General features: G+C 43.6%; 1 protein-coding gene across 2 annotated transcripts in view; it reads left to right on the top strand.

Moving 5' to 3' along the window:
- Positions 1-2,207: 2,207 nt before the first annotated feature.
- The window catches only part of SPIRE1 (spire type actin nucleation factor 1), a 116,979-nt gene continuing 106,774 nt past the window's right edge, over positions 2,208-12,412 (top strand). For both annotated transcript variants that reach the window (XM_080919746.1, XM_080919745.1), the window contains exon 1: positions 2,208-2,582. In XM_080919746.1, coding sequence (XP_080775872.1) covers positions 2,297-2,582 — 286 coding nt within the window. In that variant the 5' untranslated portion in view covers positions 2,208-2,296. The remainder of the gene's footprint in view (positions 2,583-12,412) is intronic.

Below are 12,412 nucleotides of genomic sequence, written 5' to 3'. Positions count from 1 at the left end.
AAAAGGGAGACTTACTTCATAGTACACATAGAATTTGTACTGCAAAACACAGAAACTCGAAATTTTTCTTTGTATATAACTTTCTAGTGATTCATGCTACTTTTCCCTTTCAAAATGTTTATATTTTTAAAAGTACTATTCAGAAAACGCAAATAATGCTAGGGTTGCAAATCAGCTTTCAAAAAAACTATATTTATAAATAGTTGCCATGGGGGTTGTGGATGGAGCTAAGTTGCTAAGCATTATTGCCTAGTGTGCATGAAGCCTTGGGTTTGAACCTGGAATAGATCTAGCACAGACACACAGTCAAGACTCATCCTTGGCTACGTCGAGAATTAGAGGCCAGCTTGGGCTGCATGGAATTCTAATTCTAATTTGGATTTTAATAAAGTTTTTGCTCACTTCCACCTCTTTCATGTTTCTCGCCATGGTTGCAGATAATTGAGCATTTATTTACTGCCCTACTTCAGTTTATGGCTCATGGAATTCAGCCAACTTGTTTGGAGTGGGTAAGGCAAGGACAAAGCTGGTTTTGTGCTGTTTAAGTGCAAAGGGCAGCAATCCTCCCCACGGCCAGAAGATGGCGGTGGTGTCCATACAAGCGGACCGTTTCTCTGCATTGTTCAAAGGATTTTAAGCTCTTCTGTATTTTCAAACACCACACAGAATCCAGATTTTTTTAAAGCTAAAATTTGGAATGTTGGTGTATTAATATATTATTATATATTACTAATATTATCATGGTAATCTTAGTACGTATTATTAGTCTCTCACACAAGGACTGAGAAAGGTCTCTGCCTCAGAGCTTTGGCACACAAGTACTACATTTTATTTTCTTTTACATTTTTTGTGTGTATTGGGTATGTGCACATACACACGGAGTTCAAAGACCAACCACATGGAGTGGGTTCTCTCCTTCAACTTGGCAGCAAAGTCCTTTCCCCCGCGGAGCCATCTCACTGGCCCTAAATACTGCACTTTTACATTTGAGATTGTGAACCCATAATTAGTAATTTTACTTGAAGAGCTTGTTTTCTATCTCTTGCACTGAAAACAAAAGGAATGAATCCACGGAGCTTTTTCCTTAAACGTCAGTTTCTTACCCTTAATGACTTTCTACTGTAAAATTAACCATAGTGTGCAGTTTCCCACATTCCGCATTAAACTGTACCTACTATGACTTTCTTAGTTGATGCCTCAACTCTAGGGACTCCGAAGGTTAGCCTGGGTGGAATGTTACCAATTAAAACCATCTACGATTGGGTGGACATTTTAAAGAATTATCAGCTTTCTTGCACATTTGATTGGGTTCAGGGAGGCCCCTAGAGTTCTTTTGTACTAGAGATATTTGTCCTTAGTTTTATCTCTGACACGGATTCCTTCTCGAATGGCAGACTGTGTTAACTAGGATGAGTGTGGTTGTGGTGATTACCTCAGGGGAGATGGATCTGTAAGGCCCTGAGCCTTGTGCACCACACACACCTCAGGCCCTGGTCTAGGCTTGGGGGGTGGGGGGGGGGAGAGACTTGGGAATGATCCCTGTCCTCATGGCACGACTGAGTGGAGGGAGTACCAACATTCAAGAAGTAGCCAGACATGGTGGTTCAAGCAAGGCCACTTGGGTCACCCAGGGAAACTGTTTCAAAAATAAATAAACAGAAAAACATATCTAAAAATTAAATTTGCAGATGTGCGGATAGATGGTCGAGTGCTCAGGAGAAACTGATGAATCTCTAAGGGCCCAGAGGACCTGCACTCGCAGGCCAAAGCTGGAAGCGCTGCGCAGCCTGTGGCGAGGGCGATTCAGATGACCGTTTCTTTTTAGTAAATCGCCCCAGAATGAATTCAAACGGGTGACAGCGACTTCGCGGCCAGACGCCGGCAGAGTCCGCGCGCACAGCTCCTGCAGAACCCACAGCTCCGGCCCCAGCCTTGCGGACGCCCCTCGCCGCCCGTCACTCACCTCGGGGGTGACGCCCCCAGGCCGTGTTCCGCCGCCCGTCACTCACCTCGGGGGTGACGCCCCCAGGCCCCGCTCGGCCGCGCGGACCCCAAGACGGGGCGGGGCGAGGCGGGACGGGGCGGGGCGAGCGGACGCCATCGCCGCGCTACGGGCCGGCTGCTGCGTGCTGGTCAGCGCCGAGCGCCGCCGCGTCCCCGCCTAGTCCCCGCGGCGGCGCGCGGCCGGCCTGGGCGGCGGCAGCCCGGGATGCGGAGGCGGCGGCTCGTAGAGACGATGCTCCAGCGCTGAGGAGACGCGGCACCCGAGCGCCGGCGGCGCAGCGACGTGGGCCGCATGGCGCAGCCCTCCAGCCCCGGCGGCGAGGGGCCGCAGCTCGGTGCGGCAGGGGCCCCGCGGGACGCGCTGAGCCTGGAGGAGATCCTGCGGCTCTACAACCAGCCCATCAACGAGGAGCAGGCGTGGGCCGTGTGCTTCCAGTGCTGCGGCTCCCTGCGCGCCGCCGCCCGCCGCCAGCCCCACCGCCGCGTGCGCTCGGCCGCGCAGATCCGCGTCTGGAGGGACGGCGCCGTCACCCTGGCGCCCGCCGCGGGCGAGGAGGGAGAGCCGCCCCCCGCCTCCGGTGAGGTCGCGGCCCGACGCCCCCGGCCGGGTGGGAAGCTGGCGGGCGGCCCCGGGAGGGCGGGCGGGGCTGTGGGACCCGGGCTCCCGGGAGGCTGTGTGCGAGTCCGCCGGCCTCGGCTGTTTACCGGGGGGCTGAGCTTGGGGGGTGGTGAGGGCTCCGGAGAGGCTCGCATGGGGTTCTGTCTGGAAGACGACATCCTTGGGAAAAGGAGCTGGTCCTTGGTCGCATTTTGAATTTGTCAGTAGTCCTTGGAAATGGCAGGGAAACCAACGAGCCCCAGGAATTGTGCTATTTTGGAGAGAAATAGAAGAAATGATGACTCTGGGTACCAAGTGTGAAAAATTCGCTGTGGTGAAAAGTACAGGTTTATAAGAAGTAAACAGGCTGTTTAGATGAAATTGCTTTTAGTTAGTCCGAGTACATTCTTCATGACTTGTAACCTAAACAGTGACACATAGCCAGGAGCTTACTCACATGGTTTATTGATGGAAAGACTGGTAATAGGTTTCCCCTCTCCGGTTTTATCTCATTCATTCTTTGAGAAGCAAGTCTATTAAAAACATAGCAAAACAATCCACCTTCGCCTTTAGAAAGTTGATGGAAGTGTCAAAATGCTTAAGGTGGAAAATGTAATTAGAATAGTCTGTAAAACGACATTTCGTGTAAATCCTTTTCTAAATCGAGGGAAACATTCAGTATTATCAGCCCTACTAGAATATTTTCTCATATTTAGCTCAAGTAAACATAGTTTTATTTACTTATTTAAAGCCATTCAATGTGATATATTAATAACCTCGATGTTGCACTATATTCGGAATACCGTGTGACGTTTTGATACACGTGTGTACCTTGAATGATATTTAAAGCTGACTTTTTGATGTTTTTTTTAAATCTCTCCCCCATTCAAACAAATATCTTTTATTTGATCTGTTGCTTGATTTTAGACTTTGCCTTAGTAGATTACAATTTCAGTTGTAATTTATTTATAAGATGCCATGAAAAGATAATTTTTTTTCCAAACAACGAGGCTTTGTCTTGGTCCCAAACTGTTTCCAGAGGAAAGAGTGCATGCGGCCTCGCTTCAGAAGAATCTTTGGTTCTATTGAAAGAACAGTCCTATCAACAGCATATCAAGAGCTGTTGAGGAACTTGATCCCAGAAGTGTTTTGACTCTTTGTCAAAGACTGATAGATAGATTCTTTGGGGTGATTCTTGTAACTGATGTTGGAATGTTGAAATGAATGCATCATTAATATGGGTCTAATACGTTTTGCAGAGAATAATAAATTGATGATTCCCAGAAACTAATGAATTTTTTAAAATATATTTTTAATGTCTGTATATCGTTGATTGAGTGCATGGTGTGTGTGTTGGGGGCACTTGCCTCAAGGCATGTCAGGCCAGAGGACAATGTTGCGGCACCTGTTCTCCTACTTTTAAATGGGTTCTGGGGGTCAGACTCGGGTTGCCGTTTGTGAGGCAAGCCTTTTACTCACTGAGCCATCTCGCCAGGCCTTTATTTTACTCTTCATTTTACTTTCTTGGGGACTAAGTCTCCTTTACTCCAGCTGAAGCTGTTCTTGAACTCCTGGTTCTTTTGTCTTCACCTCCCAAATGCTAAGATCATTCGCATGGACCTCCACACCCTGCTTTGTAATGGATTTATAACTGTCGCTGTCTTCAGACACACCAGAAGAGGACATCAGATCTCCTTACAGATAGATGGTTGTGAGCCACCATGTGGTTGCTGGGAATTGAACTCAGAACCTGGAAGAGCAGTCAGTGCTCTTAACCCCCGAGCCATCTCTCCAGCCCAGCTTTGTCTCAAGAAAGAAAAAAGTGATTTAGTTTGATACTTGGTACTGTAAGGAAAAGTCACAGGGCACCAATGTTGTTAAAAGATGATGTCCTGGGTTTTGGCACCAATGTTAGGAAAAGAATGAAGAGAGTAGAGGGGTGGGATGTGGCGGTGCGGCGAGGCCTGGGTACAGGGGAGATGCCTCTGAGGGGCCCATATCGGGAATCCCTTCCCTCTGAGGGACCAGCTAGCCACAGATGGTATAATACAGAATAGAGTTTATTCAAGTCATGGGAGAGTTGAGAGGGTGGTAGAGGCCTGCCATGAGCACGTGCAGGGAGAGGGGGAAAATGTAGGGGAAGAGGAGGGATAGTGGGGAGAGCAAGGCTGCAAGAGAGAGAGGAGGGGTCAAGCAGCCCCTTTTATAGTGTCAGGCCACTGGGGCGGAGCATACCTGGCTATTGCCAGGTAACTGAGGGGTGGGGTTTACAGAATCCCAACAGGTACAGGATACTTTCTGTAAGTTTTTTGTGTGTGTGGGTTTAGAAATGAAATAGGTTTATTGAGTATACTCCAAGGGGGATCAGGCTGGGTGATAATAAAATATTGCTTGCTTCGTTTTTGTTTGATTTTGGTACACGGTCTCAACTATGTAGCCCTGAGTGGCCTTGAAATGACAGAAATTTGCCTGGCCCTGCAGGGTTCATAGTAGGGAAGCCACTACGCCCCACTTCGGGACCTCACTTTCTAGTGCAGGCTGGTGGCCTGTCACTTGCCTTGGTTAGCTGACCTCTAACTCGTGACAGCCCTCCTCCTTACCACTCCCAGCTCATTTGTTTTCCTGTAGACTTTTAGAAAAGTCCAGTGACATGTTCAAAGTCACATTGATGAACTCTGACTCAAACCCAGGTCTAAACTTTGCAGCATTGGAAAGTGACAGAGATTTTGTTTGATTCCTTCGGAGCTGAATGGCCTCAAGCAAGTTCCCCAGTCAGCCAGTGCCCAACATGCTGTGGAGAATCAGTGTCTTCCTTTCTTCTTTTTAAAGCAGTGTATGAGGTAATATGCAAAATGACTTAGATTCCTTCTTCCTGAAGCCTGGCGGTCCTATCTCGCTGTCTTGTCTCGCTGTTTTAACTACTCACAAACAGTCTAGGGCAGGTGTTTCTTAATCCCAACACAGTTGACACTTTGGGCCAAACAATTCCATTGTGGGACTGTCATGGGTGCCACTTCCCTCTTTGCACTGTCTCAGGATGGTCACTGCTGCCAAGAACCCTTCTCTCCAGTTGGCTAAGAAAAGACCTGTCTGTCTGTCTGCAGATTGTCTGTAGTCATGACTGTCCTGAAACTTACTATGTAGTACAGGCTGGCCTTGAGTTCACAAAGATCCTCCTGCCTCTGTCTCCCAAGTGCTGTGATTAAAGGCCTATGCCATCGTGCTTAGCAATAACCAATCTTTGGTTGCTGGGCAGTCTTTGAGGACTGGGGAGATTACTCAGTGCTTTAGAGTACTTGTTTCTGCAAAGGACTGGGTTCCATTCCCAGCACCCACATAGGGACTTACAACCATCCAGAACTCCAGTTCCAGGGGATCTGATGCCCTCTTCTGACCTGCAAGGCCAAGACACACACACACACACACACACACACACACACACACAGCAGCAGCAACAGCAAAACATTTGTACACATAAAATATGTAAATTTAAGAAAAAAGTTAATTAAAATCTTCAGACATTGTCAACTACACCATGCGAAGTAATTCTGGAGGAGAGCTGTTGGCGGATGGTGGTAACTGTGGCAGTTAGCCTTAATCCTTTACCTGCTGTTGAGTTGAATGAAATGAGCACCATTGGCCTTGCCCTCCAGCATTGACTCCATTCATCCCACCAGGAGAAAGAGCAGCACACATGCCTTTCCCATTTAGTTGGGACTGAGGATGGTAGAGTGGTCCCTGTCCTGACTTCCCTAGTGGTGTGACCACACTCATCATATTATCAAAGCAGAAGAAAGAGCCGTGTAAACAACAACAACAACAACAAAATTTTATTTCAAGCATTCCAGTAAACTTTTTGTGTATTTACCTGAAATTTAACAGCGCTTTCTATGAGATGCTCCCCCACCCCATTTGCCTATATAGTTGCTGTTCATTTATTTATTTTTTTATTTAGGTCTGTTCCTATGTTTGGAAACGATGTTCAATAAACAGAATTTTATTGTGCTGAGTTGTTCTAAAAATAAAAGAGTTGCAACTGGTGAGATGTATGAGGATAAATTTGTTTATCTGGGTTGTGACAAAGAAACGTTAGTAATGTCATATTAGAGATCAGAAGCCTGCATGGCCCCATTAGCCTTTCAGAATTTCTATACCCATCCAACTTGGGTTCCAAAATGTTGGTATACCTTTAGTTTTAGATGTATAAAGAACATGTTTTTAAAAAATGATGGTCCTGTCTTGATTTCAAATAACCTGAAGAAGGGTGGTAGCAAACTAGATGTCCCTGGGAGGAACAATGGAGGCTTGTGTGCATACTAATGAGGGGTCCCTGGAGGGTGGCTTTTGGTATAGGGAACATTCAGGCTTTGTTTGGGCTGTGAAAAGAGAATGTGATCAGGCTTCTCAGCAAGGTTCATGCTAATGTGAGGAGAGTGGTCTTGGAACATGGCCTACTTGCTTCTTTAGAGGCAGTGTTTGTGGAAAAGGTGGACTCATTCAAAATGGGCTTCAGAATATTTTAGTTCGTGCTCACTGTGTTTCTTGAGTGTTCATAGCCCGAGATATCTCTATCTTTCTCTCTCTCTCTCTCTCTCTCTCTCTCTCTCTCTGTGTGTGTGTGTGTGTGTGTAGGTGTATATGTGTATGAGTCCAGTGTAGGTGTCTGGGAGGCAGAGGTGGAATTACAGACTCCCAGAATAAATCATTGCTTACAAGGATAAGAAAGAATCATCTTGGTTGCATGTATCAGACTAGTTCAATTTAACAAACACCTTGACTTTATCTTATATGCAGGCAGTGTTCTGGTTGCCAGTGAAGTTTAAACATAAATAGTGGTAAGAAGGAAAAGATGCAAACATAGTGATGAATTTACCATGAAGTTAATACTGCCTAAATGTCAAGCCTCTTACTTAGTCTTTTTCCAGGCACCTGTGAAGGTTTAATCACATGTTCAAATGCTCAGTTGCAAAGTGAAACCTAATTGGATAAAATTGCTGTCACTTGGAACTTCAGTTTACTCCTCAAATACTTACTGTGCTGGATTAACTGGAAGCAGCCACAGCATTCTGGGAGACGTTGGGAATGATACCTTGTAGTTTTCTGTGTTTCTGCCTATGTAAAGGAAAATATTATATTCAGATATTGATAAACTGTTAGAAAATGATTAGCTTGGGAGGCAGAGGCAAGTGAATTTATGATTCCCAGTCTACACTGGTACAGGACAGAGAAACCCTGTCTTGAGAAACCAAACAGAAACAAAGATTGAAGGAAAAACCCCACACATTTACCAATGATTGCATGTTAGTAGGCTGCCCATATTCTGCATGCATGGTGACTCAAGTATCTGAAATCCCAGCATTCAGGTTTAGGAACAGCCTGGTCTCATAGTGAGTTTGAGAGCTGTTGAGAGGACACACACAGAAAGAATAGAACACGGAGACAGTCTCTCTTGTCTCAACAAGTCAGGCACATTCTCCTGTTATCACAACCTCTGTAAAATAGAAACAGTTCCCATCTATGTTCTGTAGCAGCACCATTAGTTCTGTATTTTAGATGGGCATGGTGGTGTAGACCTTTAGTCCCAGCACCCAGAAGGCGAGGCAGAAGATTCCAGGCCAGCCAGGGCTGGCTGGAGGCCCAAACAATGAACAAACAAGAGAAGAGGACACCTGTAGCCAGCAAGAAATGCATCTTGTATTTACCGGGCTCCTCAGTCTCCTCTGATCTGTGGGGATTTTTCAGAAGCTCAGATTTGCCTTATGTTTTGATGACTAGAGTAGAGTTGTAGGCTCGTGGTGGGAGGTGGGAAGAATACCACAGTGGCGAAGGCCTTGTCACCAAGTCTGAGCACATGACATCCAGTGTAACATTGATATTAGCCCTGGTTGGTTAAGACAGTACACCAAAAGTTATTTTGCCTTTTTATATTATTGTTTAGAAGTTACAGAAAAGAAATATAATTTAAATTTTTTTGGTGTTGTCATGAATCATACTGAAGACGTCATGTGTGCTGAGCATTCACTCTACTACTAAGCAGCCCACCGTCTCTAAACCTTCAGTTTTTACTGTTAGTTCAGATTTGTATACATTTAGTCTGATTACTGAGTTTTGGGTTTGTTTTTGTTTATTTGGTTTGTTTTTTTTAAAGATTTTATTTTATGTATATGAGTATACTGTAGCTGTCAAGACACACCAGAAGAGGACATTGGATCTCAGATGGTTGTGAGCCACCATGTGGTTGCTGGGAATTGAACTCAGAACCTAGAAGAGCAGTCAGTGCTCTTAACTGCTGAGCCATCTCTCCAGCCTATGGTTTGGTTTTTCAAGACAGGGTTTCTCTGTGTAACAGGTCTGTAGACCAGGCTGACCTTGAACTCAGAGATCCACCTGCCTCAGCCTCTCAAGTGCTGGCATAAACCACCATGCCCAGCTGAAATTTGTGTTTTTACAAACTTGTTCGCTAGTTGTCCCACCTCTTCTATATTAATTGTCTGATTGATTTTTTATTATTTTTAAAAACTCTGACAACTTTATACCTTTATTATAATATTCTTTTGTCTTTAAGTGGTGGCCTTAGTAAAGTCTTTTACTTTTCTTAAGATTTATTTACTTCTTATATATAAGTTCACTGTATCTTTCTGTCTTCAGACACACCAGAAGAGGGCATCAGATCTCATTACAGATGGTTGGGAGCCACCATGTGGTTGCTGGGAATTGAACTCAGGACCTCTGGAAGAACAGTCTTAACCACTGAGCCATCTTTCCAGCCCCTTACCAAAGTTTTAAAGAAATTGATAGTTGTGTTGCTTTCTAGAAAATGCAGACTATAAAATGCTTCTATTCCATTTATTTCCTGATTTTTATATATGGATTGCTGATAAATATTTTAATTCATGCTTTAAAATGTCATAAGACACTATTTTTTTTTACTTGTCAAGGCAGTACTTTTATATAATCTTATTTTTATCTAGGTAGATCCATGTAATGCCATCTTAATCTTCAAAGAGATCAATAAGATTAAAAAAAACTATTTCCCTTCTTTTATTTTTTAGCATATAAAATAATGAGTTTTACTATGACATATATATATATATATATATCATCACACTTTGCTTATATTTAGAATCTATTATTCTCCTGCGCCCCTTCCATTAGTCCCTTTAAATACTTCCCATTTTCTGGCCTTTTTCTATATACATGTATGTTATTTGTGTGTATTAGGGTTTTATCACAGCATCAAAACACATTGACCAAAATCAAGTCAGGAGGAAAGGATTTATTTAGGTTACACTTCCATGTTGCTGTTCTTCATTGAAGGGAGTCAAGACAGGAACACAAACAGGACAGGAACCTGGAGGCAGGAGCTGATGCAGAGGCCATTTTGGGTTGCTGCTTAAATGGCTTCTCATGGCTTGTACACCTACTTTCTTTTAGAACCCAGGACTACCAGCTCAGGTGCTTCGTTTTTAGAACCCAGCACCATCCACAGTGGGGTGGACCCTCCCCCATCAATCACTGAGAAAATGCTTTGCAGCCCGATCTCATGGAGGCATTTTCGCAGCTGAGGATCCCTCCTTCCAGACAATTCTAGTTTGTGTCAAGGTGACATAAAACCAGACACTCCAGAGAAGGGGGTGGGGAGAGGGAGAGAGGGAGAGCATTGGCATCTGGATTCTGCATATGAGATTAAACTCTCTTCAAAATGCGTCTAAGACATTACTGCAGTCTTTCCTAGATAGCAGCAAGGGACTGGTTCCAAGATTCCCTTCCCATCCCTTTTCTTGCCAAGCACCAAACCCCAAAATGTTCAAGTCTCTTATGTAAGATGGTTAAATACTGCATGTATTCTCTCTGCATATTCCTCTCCTGTATGCTTTAAATCCTCTATAGGTTTAAAGAGATACCTAAAATGATATAAACATCCTGAAATACCTATACTCTATTATTTTGGGTATAAGAAGGGGAAAAAACCACTCTGTATGTTGAACAAGGATATAGGAGTTTTTGTAAACATGTCCTGTCTGTGATCGACCGAATTCACTGAATTCACAGATGTGGAAGGCCAACTGTTTTTCTTTATACAATGTTTTTTTTTTTTTTTTTTTTTGTTATGTTGTATACTTTCTGTTGGGGCCATTTTTTTTTTTTCTTGCCTAAAACTTCTTTTACTAATTTTTTTGTATTGTAAAGGTCACTGTTGAGTTTACTCAGTTTTTAGTTTGAAAATACTTTTATTTTTTATTTTGTTGTGTTTTTTTTTCCTCTCCTTTGAGAAAGGGTCTCGCTTATACCAGGCTGGCCTGAATTCACTATGTAGTCAATGATGAACTTGGTCTTGAACATCTTTGTTGTTTTTTTTTTTTAATAATTTTTAGAAATCTGAAATTATAGTAAAATTGCATTGTTTCCTCCTGCCAATCCCTCCATGCATACATACATACATACATACACATATAACATACATATACACATATTCCTAAATGTATAAATACAACCTGCTCGGTCTCTTTAATGTTACCGATATACAGAAGACCTCAGGACTGACCACTGTGTATTGATAACCAGTTGGGGGACTCTTCTGTGGTAAAGACCATTTCTCTTTAGCATTCCTGGGTTGCTGGCAGTTCTTTGTCTAGGGTTGAGGCCCAGAGAGCTCACCCCTACCCATGTTAGCAGTCCACTGGTGTGCTTATTGTGAACCTTGAACTTGATCTTTCTCCTTCACTTAAGCGCTTGGATTATGCAGTGCTGTGATCAAACCCCGGGGCGTTTGAGCACACTAGGCAAGTACTCTACCAGTCGAGTTACATCATCAGCTTTTGTCCTAATTTTAAGACAAATTTTAATTAAAATGTAATCTATAGAAATGTCCATCACAGTGTAAACACATTTGTGCAGACAGGACTCAGATAACAGAACAGACCTTTTCTAGCATCTGGAAAGGTCTTACCTGTGCACTGCAGTCAGCATTGTCAGGACCTCTAGTGTCTGAGTTGTGCCTGTTTCCCATGTCTTATGGAGAGATTCAGGTAAAATATATTTTCTTGTCTGATTTTTCTTTCTGAACTTTGTGATATCAATCCAGATTGTTGCATATAATTGTAGTTGGTTCATTTTCAGTACTATATTCCTCTGTATGAATATGCTGTTGATTCATTCATTCTACTCTGTATTGACATGTGCGGTTTAAATACCCAGTGTCATCAATAATGCTGCTATTGAGCATGTCTTTTGGTGAGCAGATGTAGCCTTTATGTTTAGTAATGTGCCTACATGTGTGGTCACTCCTTATTTGTGTGTTTAGCGTTATAGTAGGTACTGTGTTTTAAAGTTTCCCAAAGTGATTGTACCTCACAAACAGTTTTAAGGGTTATGTATTTTTATCTTACATCTGTGGGTGTTTTGTCTGCATGTATTTCTATGCACCACAGACAGACAGTACCCACGGAGGCCAGAAGACAGTGTTGGATTCCCTGAGACTGGAAATGCATTCTGTTGTGAGCAACCATACGGGCTTAGGGAATTGAACTCAGGTATTCCAAAAGAACAGCTAAGAGATGTTCTAACATCTGTCTAACCCACCTTACAGACTCAAAATTAAAACCATTCTGGGACGTTTAGGTGACTGTACTTACTGATAATGTATATTTCAAGATAAGAAATGAAATTTGGGCTGGTGAGATGGCCCATGCAGTAGGTCAGTGCACTTACTTGCAAGCCCAGGGATCTGAATTTGATCCCTAGATCCCACGTAGCAGCCGAGAGTCAACTCCACAAGATTGCCTTTTGAACTCCCTAGAAGGCTATAGC

The sequence above is a fragment of the Micromys minutus genome (genome assembly GCF_963924665.1).
Source record: "Micromys minutus genome assembly, chromosome: 8".
Lineage (NCBI taxonomy): Eukaryota > Metazoa > Chordata > Mammalia > Rodentia > Muridae > Micromys > Micromys minutus.
The sequence above is the reverse complement of the archived record's forward strand: the minus strand, read 5'-3'. Positions and strand labels throughout refer to the sequence as shown.